We start from the raw sequence: 24104 nt of genomic DNA on the forward strand, positions 1-24104 counted from the left end.
CTGCCTGCACTGAGAGGAGTGGGTTGTATGGTTTGAACACTAAGATCGAGTCGTTCACCTTACTCTGTGTAGAAGACGACCTTTGCCATCTAAGATAATCAAATGTCAGCAAATCCTTATTTAAAATTGGGTAGTCTGATGTGACTTTCTACACTGAAGTCTTTACTAAGTCTGCTGTCATGTTTATAAAGTTTGAAAACTGGCAATGAAAAAGAAAGCAAGAAGAATATGAACATAGAGGGCGCTCTTGTATTGCAAAGGATTCCTATACATGTATGTATTTAATAAAAATTCAAAACAATATACATGTATATATATATATTTTATACAATGTGGATGTTGTTCATTCAAAAACAAACAAACTGTATGAGTACACATCAACATAAAACGAGTATTGCAGTATTTTATCATAGTCAGTGTATCAATATTACTACCAATCAGCTGTTAAATCAATAACTGTCCAATTTTCAGCCGCATGTCTATAAATTAAATGTGCAATAAGGGCTTCTACAATACCCTGGTAATCCAATAAAGAACAAGTAACTATTGCTCTGTTGTATTTCAGAAGTTTAGCTGTAAGATTTAACTCTGTGTCTCTCTTTCCTGCACAGATACAACATCTGGACAACATCATTAAAAGACTACTAAAGGTATTGTGACAAAAAATCTGCTTCCCCATTATTAATAGCATTTTCAGAGATGCCCTGGTGTTACCATGATATAAGTAAACAAGTCTAGGGCTGACCTGCAACAATCTGGCGAGTCTGTTAGTGATTAGTTCGTTTCGGTAGCTTTTAGATCAGAACAAGCAGTGACTTTGTATAATGGGTGTGTAAATCTGTGATCAGTGGCACCAGACCATGTAGTACCCCAAGCTGAAAGTTAACCCCAGCAATTTACTCATTCTGAAAATCTGTGTCTCTTTCTGTGTATCTAGTCATCAGTTGTCAATATTCAATACCAGGGAGTACGTGTTGTCCTGTATCTGCTGCGCCATTCCACAGACACCACTACATCAGCGCTTCTTCGGTGAGTACCGGCAGACTTGAAGTGACATCCCCCATCTATCATTAAAAGGACAATTGCTCACTTTGGATGACAAATCCATTTTGTTTATTCCATAAAACAAATACAATTCATTATTCTTCTCCCTAAATTATCTTTAAAAATATTCGGCTTGCAAACACATTACATTATGTATAGCATATAATGTATTTGTTGATAAATAATTTTAGCCCAGACTAGAATGAAATCGTCAACAATAACATTGGACTTTCTAAGTGTACAGGCTGTGTTGACAAGATGAATAATAGGAATTTCAAAATGGTGTTGTAATAGTAGAACAAGCGGTTATATTTTACAAAGAGAACAAAAACTCTGGAAATCATATCAAAAGTTGCGGCCAGTGGAATTTCACCCTTTCTCCATTATTGTTTAAGCAAACCCATTGTTATCAACGCTAATTGTGGACCTTTCTATTGGAAATTGGGGATGAACAGGTTCAATAGTGACAATCATGTTACCAGACCTTTTGAAATCAGATGCACAAGATCTGACAAAACGACACTTTGACACCACAAATTTCAATTGCTCTCCAACCACAAGCTACAGATGTAAATACAGGAAACACAAAGCTGTCCAAATTTCTCATTTCAGCTGACGTTGCACAGCAATGCTGTATTTTGCTTCAAATTTATGATTTCAATCAGTATTTTGTTTTTCTAGCCTTCCTTCATTAATGTTTAAGTATGTTCATCTGAGAATGAATACAGTATATTACCGGTATAAGTTTGCTGTTAGATTGTTCATTAAAGTGACTGTTATAGATAGTGTAAGAAATTCTAATGAAATACAGAAAATGAAATAATCTTTGATGCCTGTCATTACTCATTTTTAATAGGGGCCTTGGATAAATTAAAACACATCAATGACAAGCAAAACTCATTTTAATCACAACTGTTACTGCTCATTGTTCATTTTTCATTTTTGTGCCATAACAAAGAGATGTTAATTTTCAACATGTTCAAGTGAATTTCATTCAATTATCATCAATAATCAGACAAGACATAGTAACAAGTCAAATATTGCCTCTTCATCCAATTTACTTGCAGAGAGGGCGCGACAGATGTCCTGCACGGCATTGTGGGTATACCGGGTGTCATGGAGTCAGCACAGGCAGCCATATTACAGAATGTTCCTGAGAGAGCCAAGCCAAGCTAGCTCTTCAAATCCAGCCCACTTGAAGAAGATATAGGTATTGGTACATGAACCATGCCAATACAGGTTGGAGAGTTGTGAACAGAAAATACCATTGACTTTACGGTGCCACTGCAAGATTATTAGTGCAATGTGAGTGCTCTCACAAGTGTCTGTCAGAGTCTGTACCAGAATTAGACTGTGTCATTGGAACTGCGCTCAAAGGTCGTATGGGACCCATACGACTAATGTAAACACTGTATCCATGGTACGATAGTGGTTGATGGATGTCAAAACATGTCTGTCATAATCTACATCGTATAATTCAAAATTTAAATACATTGTTTGTAAACAAGAAACTCAGACAGGTGCAGTTCCGATGGCTGTGTCCCTGTAATGATTGTGAGAACACACTGTTTTAGATGGAGAGTAAAAAACATTTTACTAAAAAGTAACAGGGCTGTCATTTTGGGCGACTTGCAGTGATTTGGAAGCTGTTATCCAATTGATTGTCAGAATCTTACCGTTACAATTGAATAATACAAATAGACTCCCTAAGTTGCTGTGAATAAGGACAATCAACCAATCAGATATAACCTTGCAAACACGCTGCAAGTCAGCCGAGTCCTTTCAAAGTGACTGTACAGATCTCCCATTGCCAAATTTGGGTCTCATTTCCATGATTATGCAACCTATGATAATTGCTGAGAAAACGTTCTACATTTGACGTCACAGAGTGAGGAATTCTTGTATGCAACTTAGGTAGCTCAGTTGCAAAGTAGCAAATCTTTGAGCTTTGTTGCTATGATAAAAGTATACATATATACTGTCCATTTATAGGCAGGTTATTATTATTTGTAAAAAGAGCATGCACATGTTTATATACCAACAAGAGAGCCAATACCATCATGACAAAGTACTGCTGTCTTTGATAACAGTTTTAGTCCAACAGACAATGGACAATAAAAATACACAAAAAAGATAGGGTTTTAAAGTTTGAATGGCATTCTATCCCTTGCAGTTATATAAATGTCACTGAAATATCATGATAGAATATTTTATTTGTGTTTGAAAGTCATACATGAAACTGTCATCATACTCCTCCCAGTTTTATACTTGAGTTTCATCCATGAAATGCTGTGAAAAGGTGTGTGTACTTGTATTGTGATCCAAGTCAAGTATAAGAAAATCATGAAGAGCTTTGAAGTTATATCATTATTTGCTCCCAAGGAGCAACATTGTATCATATTGAGAGGTAAACTTATGAATTTTTGACAGGAGATGAATCTTGAACCGAAAAATTTGAAAATATTTATGTAGAGTAAAATATGTATGAGTAAAAAATTGCTTTGTCTTTAAAATCAATGAAGTAAAATAATGAAGACAGCTGGCAGTTTGTTTATATTAACCCTTTCGACACCATGGTTTAGCCCAAACCCATTGTCATCTATGATGAGTGTGGACCTGAATACAGGGAATTGAGGTTGAACAGGTTAATGTAGGATGTGCCTCGGGGACAGATACTCAGACTTCAAAGTGTTTACAATACTCTTCTGGTGTAGAAGAGAGTTGTGTTGGTTCATTTTAAACTCACAGAGTAAATAAAGATTTCACTGTCTTGTTTCTTTGAAAATCGAAAATTGGATTTTTTCCCATAGAGTTACTATGCAGGGATGGAGGCCATTTTGAATTGCAAAGGCCTGTAATTTTAAACACTTTGTTTCGTTTGTATCAAAATTTGCAAGGCTACTCCAAATTTTGAGTCTTGATTTTTAAAGAGAATGGTTAATTGCTCCCCTGAGGAAAGTTGGAGCAAAAGTTTAGGTCTTTTTATTTCTAGGCGCATACTACCTTAACCAGAAAACAGATTTGTTACAGATGTAGCCAGCACCTTGTCTTGTGTATGGTATCTATCCCAGAATGCCTCAGCATATTCAAACTACAATAGTTGAAACCTTGAAGTTTACAATTTACGCAGATGTCTCATCATCTTAGAACTGAAGAATTTCAGATGAGATTAAGAAACATATATGTGTTTGAATTTCATAATGTATATAAATGGAGGGAGCGATGTCTGAGTAAGAATTTTTCAAAACAGCTGGTCAGCGTATAATTTGCACTGGTGCGACCTGAATCAAAGTGAAAAATCAGAGTCCTATGGTAATATTTCTATTTCTCTTCTATAGTAAGTACATGAGATTATCATTTTCTGAAAATATGTGCCAAATAAGTTTGTTGTTCATTTACTTGTTATTAACCTCTTGTATAAACATGTATAAGTACTACAATGTATTTTTTAACATTTTAGATACATTCTTACTTTAAAGCCAACAATCGGTATTTGATACTTGGAATTATGCACTATAAAGGGTGTGTTTTGTTGGTGATTCTTTGAATCGGATGTTTCAGAACCACTTTCCAAATTCATAAAAATTACAAGGTTACATACTAACTGCAGGTATTAACCCTTTGAGCGCCAAAGTCTATTTTTGTCCCCTTTATAAAATAAACCCCAGTCAATTTTTCTCAGATTTTTGCCAAAATTTTCAGAAAAAACCATAGCAAATGAAATGTGATGTCCATTTGGTCCAAAATTATCAAAAGATTATTGAAAAATTCATATAAATTGGTAAAATTTTGCGCTAAAATTTTGGTGGGAGAAAATAACAGCGCTCAAAGGATTAAAATGACCTGTAAAAAAATTAAGAGTGACCTTGTCAATTATTGGGTGATAAAGCTTCACTTTGTTGAAGTTCATTTTTACGGGCCAGTTATCTTTGGTAATTTGTAAGGGAAGCTCAGTTTCAGATGTTCTGTCTAGTATATATTCTTGGCCTTTTAATTGAAATATCTATCATGTTAGTAAATTTTGAAGTAGCCTATTTCTCCATAATATCAAGAAGTGTCCTTACTACAGGCCATAAAGCCTAACCCGTCACACAGAGGGACATCATCAAAAGCTCAATGTAGGATAATAGAGCCTTAATTCCACAGAATTTGCTGCCAACTGTCCTATTTTGGTGATAAACTTAAGTCTTATATTGATCAGTGCTACATTGCATAGATTTTTGAGCACACTGAAAGCTAAATGCATTGTGTTACAAGCTCTTTTATGTTTGCAGTTTCCCTACCTCTGAGGTTCTAACTATCAAATGAGTTCGTAACCCATATTTGTAGTAGCCAGTCACTGATTAGTACTTGCGGCCATGCAAAGCAGTGATTAGTGCCGTCAATATTCCGTGTCTAAAGACATTCCTTTTTCACCACATAAATAATGCATTCAAAATTGCCGTGAGTGAATAACTTGAACTGGTGTTATCTACTATGGAACTTTTGAGAATGCATGGTCCCTCTGTGTGCAGTATCTATGCAAAGAATAGAGGCTGACGCTCATAGAGCAGTATTACTAAGTCAATGCACTTTTACTCCAGAGTTGAAAAAATGTATCTTTTATGACAACTGTTCATAAATATTCATAGTTCTTTGATCAAATATATCAAAGTTTTATTTCATCAGTACTTTGTGAAATGCAATAAACTGGTTTTGTAGCTTGGTGTATAACGGATCAAACAGTTCTAAGTGTTGGAAGAACCCTGATATGCAAATAGTGTGTAGCAGTTAGTTCCCAAACTACGTAAATCTTTGCTTCATAAATTTCAAACGTCAACTGTAACAATGCACATTATTTATCTAAATTGTACGGAAAAACCAAATGCCAGGCATTCCTTCATTCCTACAAGCAAAGCTGAGTAGAACACGATGTGGTTGATACAGTACAGGGATCAATTTAGAGTCAAGTGATGTAATTAGGATTAACCCTTTGAGCGCCAAAGCCAATTTTTGTCACCTTTATAAAATGTACCCAAGTAATTTTTTTCCAGAATTTTTGCCAAATTTTGATAAAAACCTGTAGCTAATGAAATGTGATGTCCATTTCATCCAAAATTATCAAAAAACTTACAGAAAAATTCATCAAAATTGGTAAAATGTTGCGCTAAATTTCGGCGGGCAAAATTACAGCACTCAAAGGGTCAAAGTTTACAGTATTACCCACTTATTCAATGATGTAGCTGTGGGTTACTCTCATCTAAGTCAGAAAAATCTGACCCGGACAAAATCAAATTTAGAAGGTTTACTTGACATCATGTAGAGTAGTCAGAGGATGTTATTTCAGGAAATTAAACTGATAAAGCTGAATATTAATTCAATACACAACCATGAAAAAATCACCTTAAGTTGTGGATTCTTGAAGCAAAGAATGAACTTGTTTAAAAAATCCCAATCACTGTTTAAAATTCAGAGCCATTATTTATTAGATGATACAGTGGGAAAGACACTGATAATTAATTTTTTGAAAACTATGTATGGTAACTTGTAATTTTTGGCTCGAACCACCTACCTTTAGACAGTCATCCTGATTACAGGGGTATCTACAAAGATACTAGTAAATTACTTGTTGACATGTAGTGATGAAGAAAATTTTTGAGTTACAGATTCTAATATGGTCTCCATGTCTTATATCTTAACCATAGATTTAATGACACACAGTATGTTGAAAGCTTTAAAGCCATTTATTTCGTAAATCTTCAGCACACAAATTTCTTCATAGAAATATCTACTTTTTTAGTTTGTATGACCTCTTGGGGGCGCTAATCCACCTGAAGGTGTGATCGGCCACAGTCTGGCTCGGCCAGCTCCACTAGTAATGTTGCTTGCAGATTACTGGACACAAATTAATACTTTATCAAATTTTTTCTTTAACCTTTACCTCTTCATAATGTTAACAAACATTTACTCAGATGTATTTTGGGATTAGAATAAAAATCCTAGATTATATTGAATACCAATTTGAGTAGTGTTATTTATACATATATTTTCAAACTGCTTGGTGATAACATTTCATCTTGTGTACAATTTCTCAATTTTGAAATAAACTATCTATGCAATATTACACTTGTTGTGTTCAATTTAATTGAGTATTGCAGTACAATTTTCTCAGCACTCTTCAAATCCGTTTTAGGAATGTCATGTAGGATAGTGACTTTGATTTTGAACAATTATATTAGATCTAAGAAGTAAGCAAGCATATTGAGTTTTATATATATATATATATATATATATATATATATATATATATATATATATATATATACACACACACACACACACACACACACACACACACACACAAAATGTATACAATGTGCCCTCCCGGATATCACCATAATGGCTTTATGGCAATCTCTGAACTTGGGCACAAACAGTATGGTTACACATTGTTGAGGATTGAAATATGGACTCACCAGAGTGCTCTAACGGCAACACGTACCATGAGCGAAGCATAGTGCCAAGAGTGAACGCCCCTTATATTACGCAAGAGGCTGCCCAACAATCTCAGAGTGCTCTAACTGCTATTAAAGCAGTGAGCGAAATACTCAAAATGTATACAATGTGCCCTCCCGGTTATCACCATAATGGCTTTATGGCAATCTCTGAACTTGGCATATATATATATATATATATATATATATAATATATATATATATATAATATATATATATATATATATATATATATATATATATATATATATATATATATATATATATATATACACGCTTGTATCTTCTCAGATGGATACAGTGCTTGATTCACGATGCAGGATGGCAATAAAATGAGAACACGTCAAGTATGTTTGATACCAATTATTTGAGTTTCACCTGTTTCTAGAGTTTTACCTATTTCGCAAATTTTACCTATTAAGCAGAAAATAACACATTTCTAGTTAGTATGTGTATAAAGCATATACTGATAAATTATCTAACAATTCACGTGAAAGTGAATGCACTCGTATTCTGGCTAGCCTTCCCTTCTGACGGATATCGCCGATGTAGGCACTTGCAGAGCTCACAACTGGCGGACATCTTTGGATGCTGCTGGGTTTGGATTTCATAAAAGCCAACAATTGTACTGGCTTGATCGTCAAGTTACACAAGCATTTAACAATCCCCTGGTACTTATGATGAATGGATAAGAGAGACTAGAGTTCCCAACAAACAAGTTGGAGCGGTTCCCAAGTAAATCCGGGAGATAATGCAAATTAGGGACGGACCATTAGATCTTTGGAGTTGCGGGTGGTCACAATCAGATTGTGAATACATTTTTTACAATTGTAAATTTTTGAATTTTTCCAAGTGAGTCATGATATGCTAATTTTTGTTTTCTAAGTAAAATGTCTGATTTATAATTTTTTTACGTTCTGATTTAATTTTTGTTTTATTTTGCAAACTAGTCTGAAGATATTTTTCCTTATCTTTTGCTTTGAAATTTTTTTCTTCTGTCTTTGACCACCCCCTCCTAAGATCTAATGGTCCGTCCCTTAGGCGTTTCGACGGTCCTGTTCAGACAGGTGTGAATAAAAACTTGCTGCTCCTTTCTGAATCATAAGGTGAGTGCAAAATGAATTCAGTCATCATAAATTTGATACCAAGGTCACGTGACTATGGCCGGTTGAAGCATTAGGACCGGGGGGGGGGGGGGGGAATACAACGGTTTACTAGTTTCGCGATTTACCAAAGACCTTTGGGCAAGTGACTGCGATTATGCGCTTTAAATAACATTCTTTGTTTGTCGTCCACGTGCTCGTAGGTTATCAGACGAAAATTAAGAAAACAAACACAATGTTAACACTATTACAAATAAAAATACTATTTTTCCAAAGGAAACCAAATGAAAATTGAGATATGTTATAAAATACACTTTTTTTTGTCCGTGTTTGTTTTTTTTCTCTGGCTGGCTGGTAGGTTTTCAAAAATCAAAGGACGAAAACCAAAGAATTTTGTTTAAATGGCCTTATAGGTGAACACTTTAATGTATGCGCCTTGAAAGTGGAAGACTTAATCTTTTGCTCACATTTTCTTCGAGGTAACTCCCAAATATTCTCTTACAAAATTAAGAATAACAAACGGGGAACTGTGCAAAGTTTTTGTACTAAAGAAAGAAATTGCCTAACATTTACCGATATTTGAAATGCAAAATGGTCGCCATCCCTGTATTAACTATTGACAATTTTCGATTTTCGTAAGACAGATAATTTTTCCTGTTCATTCCAAGAGCTTTGAAATTCGAATGAGCCACAAAGTGGTAGATCATAAAGGAAGTTTTTCAAATTTGGGAGCCTGAATATATGCTGAGGCGCATTCCAACTTAAAAAAATAAAAAAAAACACTGAATTATTTTCATTATCTCAATTTTAAAAAACTGTATTCAAGAGTTTTATTTCGTTATAATACTCTACAAATATCTTAAATTTGACAATGCATGAGGAATATTTCAAGTTAAAGTGTGCGTTTACAACAACTTTCGGTCTCTCGAATACACGAACGGTTTCTTTTTTTTCAACCAGGACAGCAGATTTGCAGATAAAAAACGTTAACATCAACAATTGTCGAAAAGAGGAACTTCAACTAGTCGAACGTAATGCAAACAAAGTTTTCAAAACTTACGATGACGTCACTAAAACGTAACTGACAATATGATGACCTCGCATGTCCGCATAAACGACCTATACTTATTCCAACAGATCTGTGGGAGCTTTAACCAGAGGAACATGCGAATGCAGGGTCATCTCTAAGTATGAGCGCAATACTTGCACGTGTTAAATTCATGCTATTTTAAATAAAGAAGTTAAGTACCACCATATTAATTCTTTACATAAAGAAAATTAAAACATCAAAACATTAATCTACTGTCATACTACGAACTATAAAATTGATATTCCCCATACATGTAACATGTATTTAACATTAAATAGCCAACAAATAGTGTTTTCAAAATGTAAAATTATATAAATAGTAGAAAAATATATGTCGTCTTTTGACAAAACATAGGAAACTAATCGTGCTGTCTCAAAGCACACTGAAAGAGAGAGTAATGGTTTACACGATGGTCTATAGCTTGAATAGACAATCTTGCACAATCGCTAATTTTGGCGGCCTCACTCTCGTAAATGTATGTGTAGCACTAGATAAAAGTCATTATTGGCATTGGATCTATACCCTTTCTCTACCGCATGTACATGCCACTGCCAGTTTAACTGTAGATGGCTCATAGACGTAAAACCCATCAGAGTCACATTCACTGGTTTTCATTAAGACAGTCAGGTCAGGAGTTGTCACCTTCTCACATCGCCACATTGGATGATAGTCGCTGCTTTCTAGAAGATCAGTGATGCAATTGGGACAATCGTAACACTCGGCTTCTACCAAGGTCTGTGGATAACGGTCAGTGTTTGTGTTTTCAACATTGTAGTAAGGACAAGTGGAACGGATTTCCAATGGAGCACCTGGACCGTACAAAACTGGACACGAAGTCGATGAGGGCGGGCTGTATGCCCCGGGATTGGTTGCGTGTGGAAGAGCGTTCGGTGTGTACTGTTTTAACTGAGCCAGCAGAGCATTTTCGCCCGGTTGTTGACAGTTGATAGGGTTGCCATGGACACCATTGACGTTGTGAAGGTAAAGTAAGGCAACAACCTGTAGAAAAACCGATTGAAAGGTATTTTTATCTCATTATTAGAGCTTGAACGATGTTGATGATATCCTTAAAATTACACTATAGATTTGCAATACGAGTGACTTGTATTTTGAAGAGCATTACAACTTTTGTCTCTCATATCGTCATCCTCTTGGACTAGTTCACAAGCGAATCAGAATGCGTGCGATATGATTAAATAATAAGATTTTTAGTTATAAACTCAGGGCCGACGACATAAGTAAATGTTAAAAATAGATCTAATCGATAACAGATTTTGCCCCTGCCCCTTGTACACTATCCGACGGTAATACTTACGAATAATTCGTACTGAAAGTTCATTTTAAAGATATTCCAAGGATCAGAGTCAGACTGCTTTCCTGGCAAAGCTGATTTTTGAACGAGAGGATCTGGATTATTTTTTGCTTCTGCTAGTGTACTGGATGACAGTCCTTATATACTTTACGTCCAAGAAATAAAAAAACCCATGCCTATATGGAAATGTTTCAGAGGATCTCAAGTAGTAAAGTTTGACTTCAACCACTATCATGATCTAAAATTAGAAGTTGTTGGAAACCAAATAACATCCCTTTATCCTTGTTCTGAGCGATTATCATAACACCATTTTGTGAAACGTGTCTGTTTGTATGTTTGCACTTCATTACTGATCATACAGTCATCAAGGACAACACTTGAATTATTGGTTAGTACCGTATTCCGAGTTGAAAATAATCCCCTGTAGTTCACAAAGTGCGATGCATGACCTTCAAAGATTATTTTTTCCAGCCTAGCACTTCCCCTTGCTGGCTTGCTGGGATCAACTCACAGCATAATACCTAGCCTAGGCAGTTGACCGCAATGGATAACTGAAGGGCCGATAAGGATGTGGTAGATAACAGTATTGGAAATACGGAATATCCTGAAGTACACTTAACGTATTTCCATACCATGTTTATTGTTTCCTTGTTTTGTATTTTTATCTGGGCTTGTTGTTTTGCGAAAATGGCGACTGAATGTCAATTGCGACTGTTTTCTACAGCACGCGTATTCTTACTACCCTAAAACTCTCTAGTTTACCAATGGAGGTACAAGCAACTCACCTCCACTGTTCTACCCTATGCAACCGTTTTGCGGTAAGCAGACGGCACATGGGAAATTAAAAGCAGATGATGCTCCATGGCCCTTTTTTAACTTAACGTAGTACGTGCTTCTAAAGTAAAAAAGACTTTTGCCCAAACTATCCTCCATGAAACTTTCAGTTACTCTCTTTTTAAATCAAGAATAAAATCAGGAATAACGCGCAAAGCTTGGTGCAAAAGAATAAAAATTACCCCACATCTACAAATATTTATAATTCAAAATGGCAACTATCTCTGTGTTAAGTACATAGGGAAAAATAAAATTTTCGATTTTCGAAAAAACTCAGACGGTGAAAATTGTTCTTACTCCAAGGGCTTTAAATGTGGCCAACAAGTGGTAAACCAGGGAAGTATTTTTTTAGAAAATTTAACAGTCCGTATGTAAATATATCCCCGATGCACTTTCGAGTTTTCCGCCATTAACACAATTGGAACTAATTTGGGATAATTGGATGTCATATTTTTCAAATTTCTCAAAAATGTTAGGTGCCTTATTGCTGAATGTTGCAATATTACAAATTGCTCATCGTCACTAAAATATACATCTATGTGTATGTATGTATGTATGTATGTATGTATGTATGTATGTATGTATGTATGTATGTATGTATGTATGTATGTATGTATGTATGTATGTATGTATGTATGTATGTATGTATGTATGTATGTATGTATGTATGTATGTATGTATGTATGTATGTATTATGTATGTATGTATGTATGTATGCATGTATGTATGTATGTATGTATGAAGTAGCTATATATATATATATATATATATATATATATATATATATATATATATATATATTTATGCATATATCTATGAACGTAGCTATATATGTATGTATGTATGTATGTCTCTCTATGTGTCTCTCTATGTGTGTATTTTTTTGAAATTTTAAAACAGGTATCTTAGTTACTTGATTGTTGTTGTCGTTATATGCTAATAAAATTAAAGAACACTGCTGATTTTGTATTGCTATTAACTCTTGTTGACATTTAGCATTCAATCACATTGAAAACATTAATTATACATGTATCAGAGCAACATAATAGAATTTGGCATCCATGAGTGGGGGGGAGCTATCGAGGACGGACGGGAATGAACCTGGCGTAACGCATGCCTACATGAATACAAAAGATGCAAATGAAGTAACTTTTCACCTCACACATCAACCGTTAGGGGCAAAAGTCACCTCTTCTCATACCACTTTCAGGTGCCGCCAACTGGTAGATTTCATCAATTTCGCAAAATCATCACAAAATATGTTTTGAAGGCTGATATACCGATTTCACTTATTTTTGACCTTGACCTAAAATTTGGAGGGGAAAGTAGTGCTGTTCGTAACTGCCCTCCCACTAGCATACACGGGAAAAATGCCCTCCCACTGAATTTTGACGCCTACTGCCCTCCTGTAGGAGTTATCCCGCCAGAGTTATCCCCACTCCCCACAACAATTCAAGCTCCCCACTGCCCTCTCCCCACTACTGACATTCTCCATTGCCCACTAAATGTCCTCTAGGCAATCAAAGACAGCGCAAAACCGTGAAAGCAGCTAGTACTATACCTTGGAACATTGCGCCCCTCTAAGTTATGCGCTTATATCTCCCCACAAGTGCTATTAAGCACGGCTTTCCCCTCCCTCTCTGTATTTTCCGGTACCCACTGTCAAAAATTTTCTCCCCACCCACTGAAAAAAAAATGAAATTTCTTCCCCGCCCACTGTAAATACTGACTTTTTCTCCCCGCCCGCTGATTAGTTTTGAAATTTGCTCGCCCGCTTAAAAATTGCGCACGAACACCTTTTTGCACGAATAGCTTAGTTGGCGGCACCTGCACTTTCTAACACGTGGGGTGGCATGGATGGCCCTTTTGAGGGTGTGCCCAATTCTCCCTTTCACAATCTGGGATATTTGTATTATGAGACATGCGTTTATATTCGCTACCAACAATCTCATCTCCCTTTCAATTGATCACCTTACACTGATGTTTAATCAGTCCACAGACATAGCCTAATCATCAAACCTCACCAAAAAGGTCGAACGATGTTGAGCAAAGCATTGACAGTTGAGCGGCCGCTCTGTTGTCTATGCTTAAAGGGGCAGTCTTCAATCCCTGGTTCTTACATTAACTCGTGTTGACATTGAGTATTCAAATGATGTTAGCCCTTCGTTTACAATCGAATTTCTATCAGGTGGGTCACTTTGCTTTCAGACAGCGCTGATAAAGATTATGCCCCTGTAAAGGGAGAAGATACAGTTCGCAGACATGTCTTTCTTGAAAATATGACAGATCGAAAGGTAGAATAAGACACAGCCCACATCCCACGCCGTCGTTTCTGCCGCCCCTTTGTTAAAAAACGGTATGTCGAGAACTTGCATTAACATCACTGATCTATTTTGGGCTTTACACCCTACTCAGATCGCGATTATCGAGTCTGGTGGGGCACTTTTTAACCTGGACGGACACACTCCTAAGCCAATCGCATGGTCTGTATGTAATGAAAGAAACCGAACTTCACCGTGACAGGCGGTGTGATTGGTTCGCAAAGTCCAGTAGGAACTGACTCAACTACTCAACTGCACTGTTAATAAGTATGGATGCGATGCAGATTACTGCGTCTAACGCTTTATTCGATCAAGGGATAAATAAATTACACTTTCATACAGCAACACCATCATAACATCTATACAAATCTGTGATTGTAAAAATTTGCTTTTTATATGTGGTCGATATGTTCACGATGGAAATATTTACTTTGTAAGACAATGTTGTATCTCCTAATTTATAATAACATGTTGCTTACCATGATGTTCGTAAGATCTAATTATTTTTCAACTCTTTTTATTTCTAAAATTTCCCCTTAGTAATTTACATACATTACAGATCAGTTCTAAAACGCCCATTTATATGAGAATTCTATGTAATTTAGCTTTATGATGTAATTTATGTTGGTAAGAAAAGTTTTAGGATAAAATTATTGTAACGTTAAATTATAATTTATAGATAAAATGTACAGTATCGTATATTGTGTCAGGATTTTCAAATAAGCGACTTAAATCAAAAGCCACAAGAGCGTTTGTAATATCATCGCTGGTAGAAAAAGGGATATTAACTCGGTGTACAGTGATGCAGAATCATTTGGAGTTGATGACGTCACACTTCTTCAAACCTAGGGGTTCACAAAAATCCGCCTTTAAGTAGATTTTGCTCCCTGCATGTCCATTGATGACTAAAGGACCAACATTGACTTGAATTTCCTGTTTTGGGTTCATTGAACTGGCACAATCTTTGTTTGTCAATCCATCAGCTGATAAGACCAGGTGAAGTAACTGGCAGTAGTGGGGAAGTACTCGTCTTAAAACACACTTTGAAGGTTGCATACAATACGTGACGTGACAAACCATGGCAACGAACAATGTACACATTTACAGATGTGGGACAGGTTTGAAGAAGACCGTTAATTCCTGAGCTATGCATACATTTTTATCTCAGCCTCGGAGCACTTTTCTTGGAATATCATTCATCCTCCTCAGTTTTTTCAAGGCGACGCTACTAGACTAGTATGATTTTATGCTAATCACTCGATATCGAATATGATTTATTTCCTTATGTTCTGATTGTTTCTAATTTTAGATCATGATGAAATCCTTCAAATTACAGTCGTGTGTGGGAATATGTTTTGACTTTCCCCGAAAATATACTCTGATGCTCCCGCAAATGTGGTGTTCAGATCTATACGGTATATAAAGACGATTGTCGGGTACACCTACACTTAGAAATCAAGACAGATTTACTGCCTGTGCGTAGGATCCGAACCTTCATTTGTAACATCACCTTTCCTAAGCGTCTAGCCACTTAGAAATTTTTAAATAATGAACATTCTTTATGGATTATGTGTAAGTATTCTGTTTCAGCATGCACCCTTGTCGTTCACATTGGATGATTTCCTGAAAAAGAATCCAAAAACTGTAACAATACTAACATAACTGACGCTTTCATTCGCTACAAAGATATCAGTAGTAGTATACCGGTCTGGAGACTGCACTGTCGTACTTTCTCGACGGAGGAAATGGGCAAAAATAAGTTTCGTGCTCATGTCAGTTTGTTTCTTTACAAACTTAAAGAGAAGTCCAAGCATGTAACACTATTTTTAATTCGGCTTGATTTGATCTTTTTCCTTCAGGTTGCCGCCATATTTTGTCTTTACAATATACACGGTATCCATGGTAATCCGATAAACTGTAAACAACCGAGTCAAGATTCTCTGCGGACACAGTTGGACCAATACACACCGAACGCACTCTCCTTCGCCGCGATACCTGGTTCATATAGCCCGCCCTCATCGACTACATGTCCAGTTTCGTATGGTCCAGGTGCTTCATTGGAAATCCGATCCACGTGTCCTTACTACAACGTTGAAAACACCAACACTGACCGTTATCCACAGACCTTGGTAGAAGCCGAGTGTTACGATTGTCCCAATTGCATCACTGATCTTCTCGAAAGCAGCGACTATCATCCAATGTGGCGATGTGAGAAGGTGACAACTCCTAACCTGACTGTCTTAATGAAAACCAGTGAATGTGACTCTGATGGGTTTTATGTCTATGAGCCATCCACAGTTAAACTGGCAGTGGCATGTACATGCGGTAGAGAAAGGGTGTAAATATTATTGGCATAGGCATCGTTAATATATCTCCGATTCGACGTTTTCGATATCGGAAAATTTATTTACATTTATAATTAGATGTATTTACATTGATAATTATCCCAAGATCAGAGACTGGTAAGCCGAGCGTCTTATGAAATGCTTCACAAATTATATGCACCAAAACTTTTATCGACACACGATACAAGAAAGTAATATTTTATATTCTTATTTACATACCTTTTTGTTATTAACGCGCGAGTATTGCGCCCAATATTATAACAAACGACCCTGTACGCACCATTTCTGTCTTATAGCGTCAGATACAGCTCTTGCAAAAGATCTTATTTACTGTCATGGGAAATGACAATATCGTGTTCGTTCAGGGTCAAACTATGTCAGTTACGTTTTAGTGACGTCATCGTAAGTTTTGAAAACTACGTGCCTTTGTAAGACTACCTGAGAAAAAGTATTAGGAGCAATTTAAACATTTTCATATGTGTTGTTTGTTTATCAAAAGATTTCATTTAAATTTATATAAAGTTTATTTAATATAAATTTTAATATAAATATATATCTATACTTATTTAAGAGTGTTTTAGTTAGCAATTGATATAGATGAACATATATTATTTAAATTTATATATATATATATATATATATATATATATATATATATATATATATATATATATATATATATATTTAGTATTAAGTTTCTAAAAGAAAATGTATTCAAGTTATAAGTAAGTGTCGTTTTCTTCTGAAGATAAGGACAATTTTTTCCCAAATAGGAAAGCACAAGTAATGAATAAATCCATATATATCTTTAATCCGACATTACATCGTCAGTTTCATTATTTTACTTTTGAAAGGTTTTCAGTGATCTCGTTTACACCGAAACGAAACGTTGTCACCTCTACCGACAGAGTTGACATGCGCAACATATTTTGTAAAGGATCATGGTCGTGTACTTTTTAAGAAGTGAACTTCAATGAAGCACACACATCACTGAAGCCCTCATATATATTTTGGAATCGTCAAACATTTTAATAGCGTCCAAGTGTTAATAGACTCATTATACGCCTATCTAGTCGAAGAGATCTTGAAGTTTGTTCCACAGTGCAGTTTTCCACCATGCAAAGTTACTAACTTGGGAAGTTGAGAGACCCAGAAAAGGTTGAAAATATATTTGCTTTTGCTCCTCAGTATCCTATTCTGATATAATATATGAAAGTTTCCAACACCGGGGGCATAATTATGACAAATTAAGACACCGTTATCCTATATAAGGTTGTCAATTTTTATTCACAACATATCTATGTGCTTTCACGGATTATATATTCCCAAATAGCTTTGCGTCACGCACTTCTTTTCAGAAGGACATCCGAATGAACGAAAATTTTAAGAGGGTCAACATTTTTTTTTGCTGAGTCATATCTTAATAGTGTTTGTAACTTGCATTATTTATATATTTTATAGAATTTAGAACGTTTAAATAATATAGCATATTGCAAGCTCTTGTTCGAGTCGTTGTGAAATACCGGTTTGTATTGATACGTTATTGCAATGTTTTAGTTTCTGCTGTAAGTTATTTTCAGAAAATAACAGGATAATTGGATCTTCATATTGTTTTTTCTCAAAAGTGTTGGGTGCCCTATTGCTGAATGTTGCAATATTATAAATTACTCATAAAAGCAAGTGTATAAAGAACAAAAGAATAGCAGATGAGCCCATATTTGCAGATTAAACCGACATTACTTCATTATCCAATTATAACACGATTGGAACTAATTTGGGATAATTTGATTATCATATTTTTCAAATTTAAAAAGTGTTAGGTGCCCTATAGGTGAATGTTGCGATATTACAAATTACTCATAAAAACAAGTGCGTAACTTAAATGAAAAGCAGATGAGCTTACATTCCAGATTAAATCGATATTACTTCACCATCCAATTATCCCAAATTAGTTCCAAACGTGTTTTATCCCAAATTAGTTCTAATCGTGTTATTCTTCAAATTATTTTTTAATTATACAAGATTTTCTTTTGACATCAATCCATATTTTTGGGTGACATGTTGGTTCTTTTTTTTTGTTCACCAAATAAACAAGATGAAGAAAGGAACCTAGCGTTGGTAGATGACGACCTAAAACTTTGAACGTCCGAAAAAACGTCATGTTAGTAAAATTATCTCGACCATTATTCTTACAAAAGGGGATAATCTATTTGAGAAGCTGCCTCCGCGAACACGAATCACATAACTTTCAAGGTCAAGGTCAACAACGAAAATAACGCTAATGCATCAACAAAACATTTATTGTATTATCCAGACGAACACAAAGCCCAGCTATCATGAAAATAGTTACAAGGACTGCCCCGCGGTCATCTTTCCAATGAAAGTCAAATAAAACCAAAAAACCAAAAAAAATTTAAAAAAATATTTAAAAAAATAAAAATAAAAAATAAAAATAAAAAATAAAAATAAAAATAATGAATAAGCTTATAATCTGAACATTTTCGGGGATTTATAATGGATGAATAAGTCAACAAATTCATCAATTAAGACACAAAGTGTCAAGTTGAAGGAATGACCGAGCCTTCATGACTAAACTCTATTGGAATCACACTATCTGTGTCTTCAAGCTGAAGACCGGGAAAAGGTTTCAGCAAAAGTCTAGAAAAGAAAATCCCGTGTACACTGGTTTTAAACCTTTTGGAGCGAGGATGTCAGTTCTGTATCGCGCTTTCAAATTGAAGATTTTCATTTCAGATCTTTCGACGAGAGATATAAGGCTTTATCAGTGTATATTAACACGGTTATCCTAATTTAGGATAATTGGATATTGCAGTAATGTTGTTTAAGCTCGTCTGCTTTTCTTGTTTTGCAATACACTCGTTTTAATGGGTAATTTGTAATATTGCAACTTCCAGCTATTAGGTACCTAACACTTTTGATAAATTTGAACAATTAAAAGTTCCGTAGGATAATGGTTAATAAGTTTGTAGGGTTGTCCACAAAGTTTTCTTCATGGTCTTTCAGCGTTACGAATGCTTGTTTCTTAGCCAGTGCAGTCATTCTTTTGTCGCATTCCAGTTCACTTGCTAGTGTTTTGGCTCCTTTGTTGGTTTTATTATAAACATTTCCATCTTTTGTTTTTCATTTTATTCATAGTCCAAAAACAAAAACATTCACAATTTTAATACGACTGCATGAATTAAATTGGGTAATTGTAAAGTTCAGAGTAAATCTTGTATTTAGTTCAGCAAACGAGCTCATAGTTTAGGAGGCCACCAATCGAAATATTTTCTCCATTTGAAAATATTTATGTATAGGCAATTTACCAATCAGTATAAGCAATTTAACAAAGTTTTCAAAAGCTCTAGAAAAATTATCTCCACAACAAGAAAGTACAATGTGTTTTCTTGTATATTACGTTGGCTACTTCAACAGTTTCCTTATGATAAATTCTATCACGCAAACTTTCCTCTTCTCATAAACTCATTTTAGTTTTTGTCATCATATCATTTGTGCGCGGTGGAGAGTGGTGGATATTGCGTTTGTTTAAACCACATTTCATCCAAAACAGGGAGACCCATCGTGTCGACAAAGTCACACAGTGTAGCTGCAAGCTCACCACCTTTGCGCTCTTAAACCGTGCTTTGTGGCCCTTAAAACGTTCAACTGAGCTTGTAGTATGATTAATGGACTTCCAGTGGACTATCTAGGAGAACACTGTATTATATAACTTACTAATTTCCTTAGAAATTGCTGGCCCTTGTTCAAAATACGTTCCTGCAGACCTTGAAATCGCGATGTTGGAACCTCTTTGGCGAAGACCCAGCTCACGTGCAAGCTTGAACGTCTGAATATTTGGAAATATATCTTAAATATCAATTTTGTTTTTCAAATCTCTAAAACTCTTTTGTTGGAGACTCCCTGTCGGACTGACAAATTATTGCAAGTTTTCCATCCGTGCAAATAGTAACTTTCATTTGAAATTCCTTTTCCCGGAACTGGGTCGACGGTGTTCGTCAACAATCGACAAATACTGTAACAGTAGTCAGTTAGTTAAATAGTGTCCTTCCGGAAATTTGCTTCTCGAATAGTTCTCATGAATATTTCTGGTAGGTGAATTTTTGCATTAAATTTTCCTACTTGGTTTTCTTCGTACAATGACGATAGTAAAATTAAATATTTTACTATTAGTGTCTATTTGAAAAGTTGGACTTGTTTTGCTTAAAATAGTCGCTATAGAATCATCCTGTTATGTCACTTCAATAATAATGATGTATATAATTAGCATACACATCTTGAAGTAAGGATAATTTGAAGAAAAAACATTTGAAGTAGGAATTCTCTGATATTCACAGGATTGGTGTAGGAAGCTTTCTGCTTTTACAAAGTTTTTGTACCTTTTCATGTATAAATATCAGTATAATATTCAAAGGTCAGATGAAAAGTGAATTGCCAAACGTTGAGTAGTTCACAATGTTAATTTTAAATCGTTGGGTTTTTTAATGTCGTTTCATTATGAAATCTGAATATTTTAGAAAATACTATAAAATTGAAAATTTGACTATTTGGATTCTATAAGTAAAATATGACGTTGTAGAAAAAAATGTCATTTCATGTTTTTCTTAATATCTAACCCCCCAAAAAGAACGGATTAAGCGGGGACAGCTTGAAAAGAAGTTACCTGATATTCATGGTTTTGATGTTTTGATCATGATGTCGCCATGAAACATTTTTTTAAAAACGTGGCATATTAAAGGTATTCGGTCACCTGTTTTTTAATTGCCAATCACAGATTTTACGCTGTGCCCGTTTTTAAAAGAGGGCCCCAACGGCATTTGCCATGCCATGGCATACTCAGTAGTGTCGTCTGCATGAATTTTGACGTTTCAAATATGGAGGACTGACACGTATACAGGTGTTACGGGGTAGAACGCCAAGTCCCTCCCCTTTACCATAATGGAATATACAAATTTACGGTGACCGTGAACCTTTAATGTCCTGACCGCATTGTGGTGATATATTGCGTCTGAATATTAAGGAAGATACTCAAATTCGAAAACTACATAAATGTTTCGAAAACCAAACCGTATCGCCGATAGCACGAGGTAGAATCACTTGACATAGAAGTGATTCAGAATCATCGGAGTGAATGTCATCGCGCATGTTCAGCTTTTAAAGGTCATGAAAAAACTCCACCCTGTCGCTTTTACCTCCTTTAAGTATCAACGACAAAACGACCAACGCGACATTGACTCGGAGTCTTCCGGTTTTTGTCTGTTAACCCATTCAGCTGATAATACCAGGTGAAGTCACTGACTAGAAGAGGGGAAGTAATCGACCAAAACACTCTTTGAATGCTGATAATACGTGGCGTGACGAACAACGAACAATGTACATAATAACAGATATCGGTCGGACTTTAAGGGAGACCGTTAACTTCCCAAGATCTACACGCTCTTTATCGTGGCTCACGTGCTCATTACTCTTTGAGTGAAAACCTATCCATTTCATCGAATGGTTTTACACTAATCACTTTGATTGATTATATTAATCCCCTTTATTCAAAATGATTCTAATTATAGACCGTGATTAAGTGATTCAAAATACTACCAAACGGACGGACATGTTTTGATTTTTCCCGAAAATATACTTACTTTTGCTCTTGAAAATCTCAATTGGAGTTCACATATAGATATCGTATATAAAGACGTTTGTCGTGCACCCTAATTTAAGTGAGACCCGAGCCTTCGTTCACAACATTATCTTGACGAGAAAACTTCTATAGGCTGCTTATACGCTTCGAAATGAACAAGCTTAACTTCTTTAGATTGTGTGTAAGTATTTTATTACAACCTACACTCTTGACGTTGTGATGTCTCAGAAAGATGATAATATTATGTCATAATTTACACTTTCATCTGCAATCTTGTTGACTTTACTGACAAAAAGAAGACAGGTTTTAAACTAGGACACTGTTATAAAAATGTAATTATAGACTTTATTTAATTTTATCCACAGATTGTCTCTTTGATATACACAGTATCCATGGTAACTCGATAAATTGTAAACAACCGAGTCAAGATTCTCTGCGGATACAGTTGGACCAATACACGCCAAACGCTCTCTCCTTCGCCGCGATACCTGGTTCATACAGCCCGCCCTCACCGACCTCATGCCCAGTTACGGTCAAGGAGCCTCATTGGAAATCCGATCGACATGTCCTTACTACAACGTTGAAAACACCAACACTGACCGTTATCCACAGACCTTGGTAGAAGCCGAGTGTTACGATTGTCCCAATTGCATCACTGATCTTCTCGAAAGCAGCGACTATCATCCAATGTGGCGATGTGAGAAGGTGACAACTCCTAACCTGACTGTCTTAATGAAAACCAGTGAATGTGACTCTGATGGGTTTTATGTCTATGAGCCATCTACAGTTAAACTGGCAGTGGCATGTACATGCGGTAGAGAAAGGGTATAGACATTATTGCCATTTACATCGTTCGTAGATATACGATTCTACGTTTTCGATATCGGAAACTTTATTTACATTAATTAGATGTATTTGCATTTATAAGTATATCAATCCCAAGATCAGAAACTGGTATAAGCCGCGCTTCTTATGAAATGCTTCACATTTTTTATATACACACAAAAAAGAATGTAATATTTGATATTTCTTATTTACATACCTTTTTGTCATTAACGCGCGAGTATTGCGCCCGATATTATAACAAATGACCCTGTATGCACCATTTTCGACTTTTAGCGTCAGACACAGCTCGTTCAGAAGATCTTATCTACGGTCATGGGAGATGACATTATCATGTTCGTTCGGGGTCAAACTATGTCAGTTACGTTTTAGTGACGTCATCGTAGGTTTTGACCGAGAAAAAGTCTTAATAGCAATTTCAACATTTTCATATATGTTTTGGTTTTTTTATCGAAAGATTGGCATATAATTTTCTATAAACTTTATTTAATATACATGTATACTTATACGTATTTAAGAGAGTCTTAGTTACAAATTGAAAAAAAAAATGTATTTATTTATTTATTTATAAACACATTTTAAATTCACACACTCACACACATACACCCCGAACACACACACACACACACACACACACACACACACACACACACACACACACACACATATATATATATATATATATATATATACATATATGTGTGTGTGTATATATATATGTATGTATATATATATATATATATATATATATATATATATATATATATATATCATTCAAATTTATCAAAAGATTAGTATTAGTTTTCATAAAGAACATGTATTCAAGTTAACATTAAATGTTGTTTTTTTATGGCCACAGGGACAATTTTTTCCCAAATAGGAAAGCACAAGTAATGAATAAATCCATATATATCTTTAATCCGACATTACATCGTCAGTTTCATTATTTTACTTTTGAAAGGTTTTCAGTGATCTCGTTTACAACGGAACTATCCGTTTTCACCTCTTCCTACGAAGTTGACATGCGCAACATATTTTGTAAAGGATCATGGTCGTGTACTTTTT

At 35.3% G+C, this 24104-nt stretch overlaps 1 protein-coding gene across 1 annotated transcript in view; it reads left to right on the forward strand.

Moving 5' to 3' along the window:
* The window catches only part of LOC139122901 (uncharacterized), a 33040-nt gene extending 25894 nt beyond the window's left edge, over positions 1-7146 (forward strand). The window contains exons 10-12 of the mRNA XM_070688761.1: positions 612-650; positions 938-1029; positions 2112-7146. Coding sequence (XP_070544862.1) covers positions 612-650; positions 938-1029; positions 2112-2220 — 240 coding nt within the window. The 3' untranslated portion in view covers positions 2221-7146. The remainder of the gene's footprint in view (positions 1-611; positions 651-937; positions 1030-2111) is intronic.
* The last annotated feature ends 16958 nt before the right edge of the window (positions 7147-24104 follow it).

The sequence above is a fragment of the Ptychodera flava genome, chromosome 22 (genome assembly GCF_041260155.1).
Source record: "Ptychodera flava strain L36383 chromosome 22, AS_Pfla_20210202, whole genome shotgun sequence".
NCBI classification, from domain to species: domain Eukaryota; kingdom Metazoa; phylum Hemichordata; class Enteropneusta; family Ptychoderidae; genus Ptychodera; species Ptychodera flava.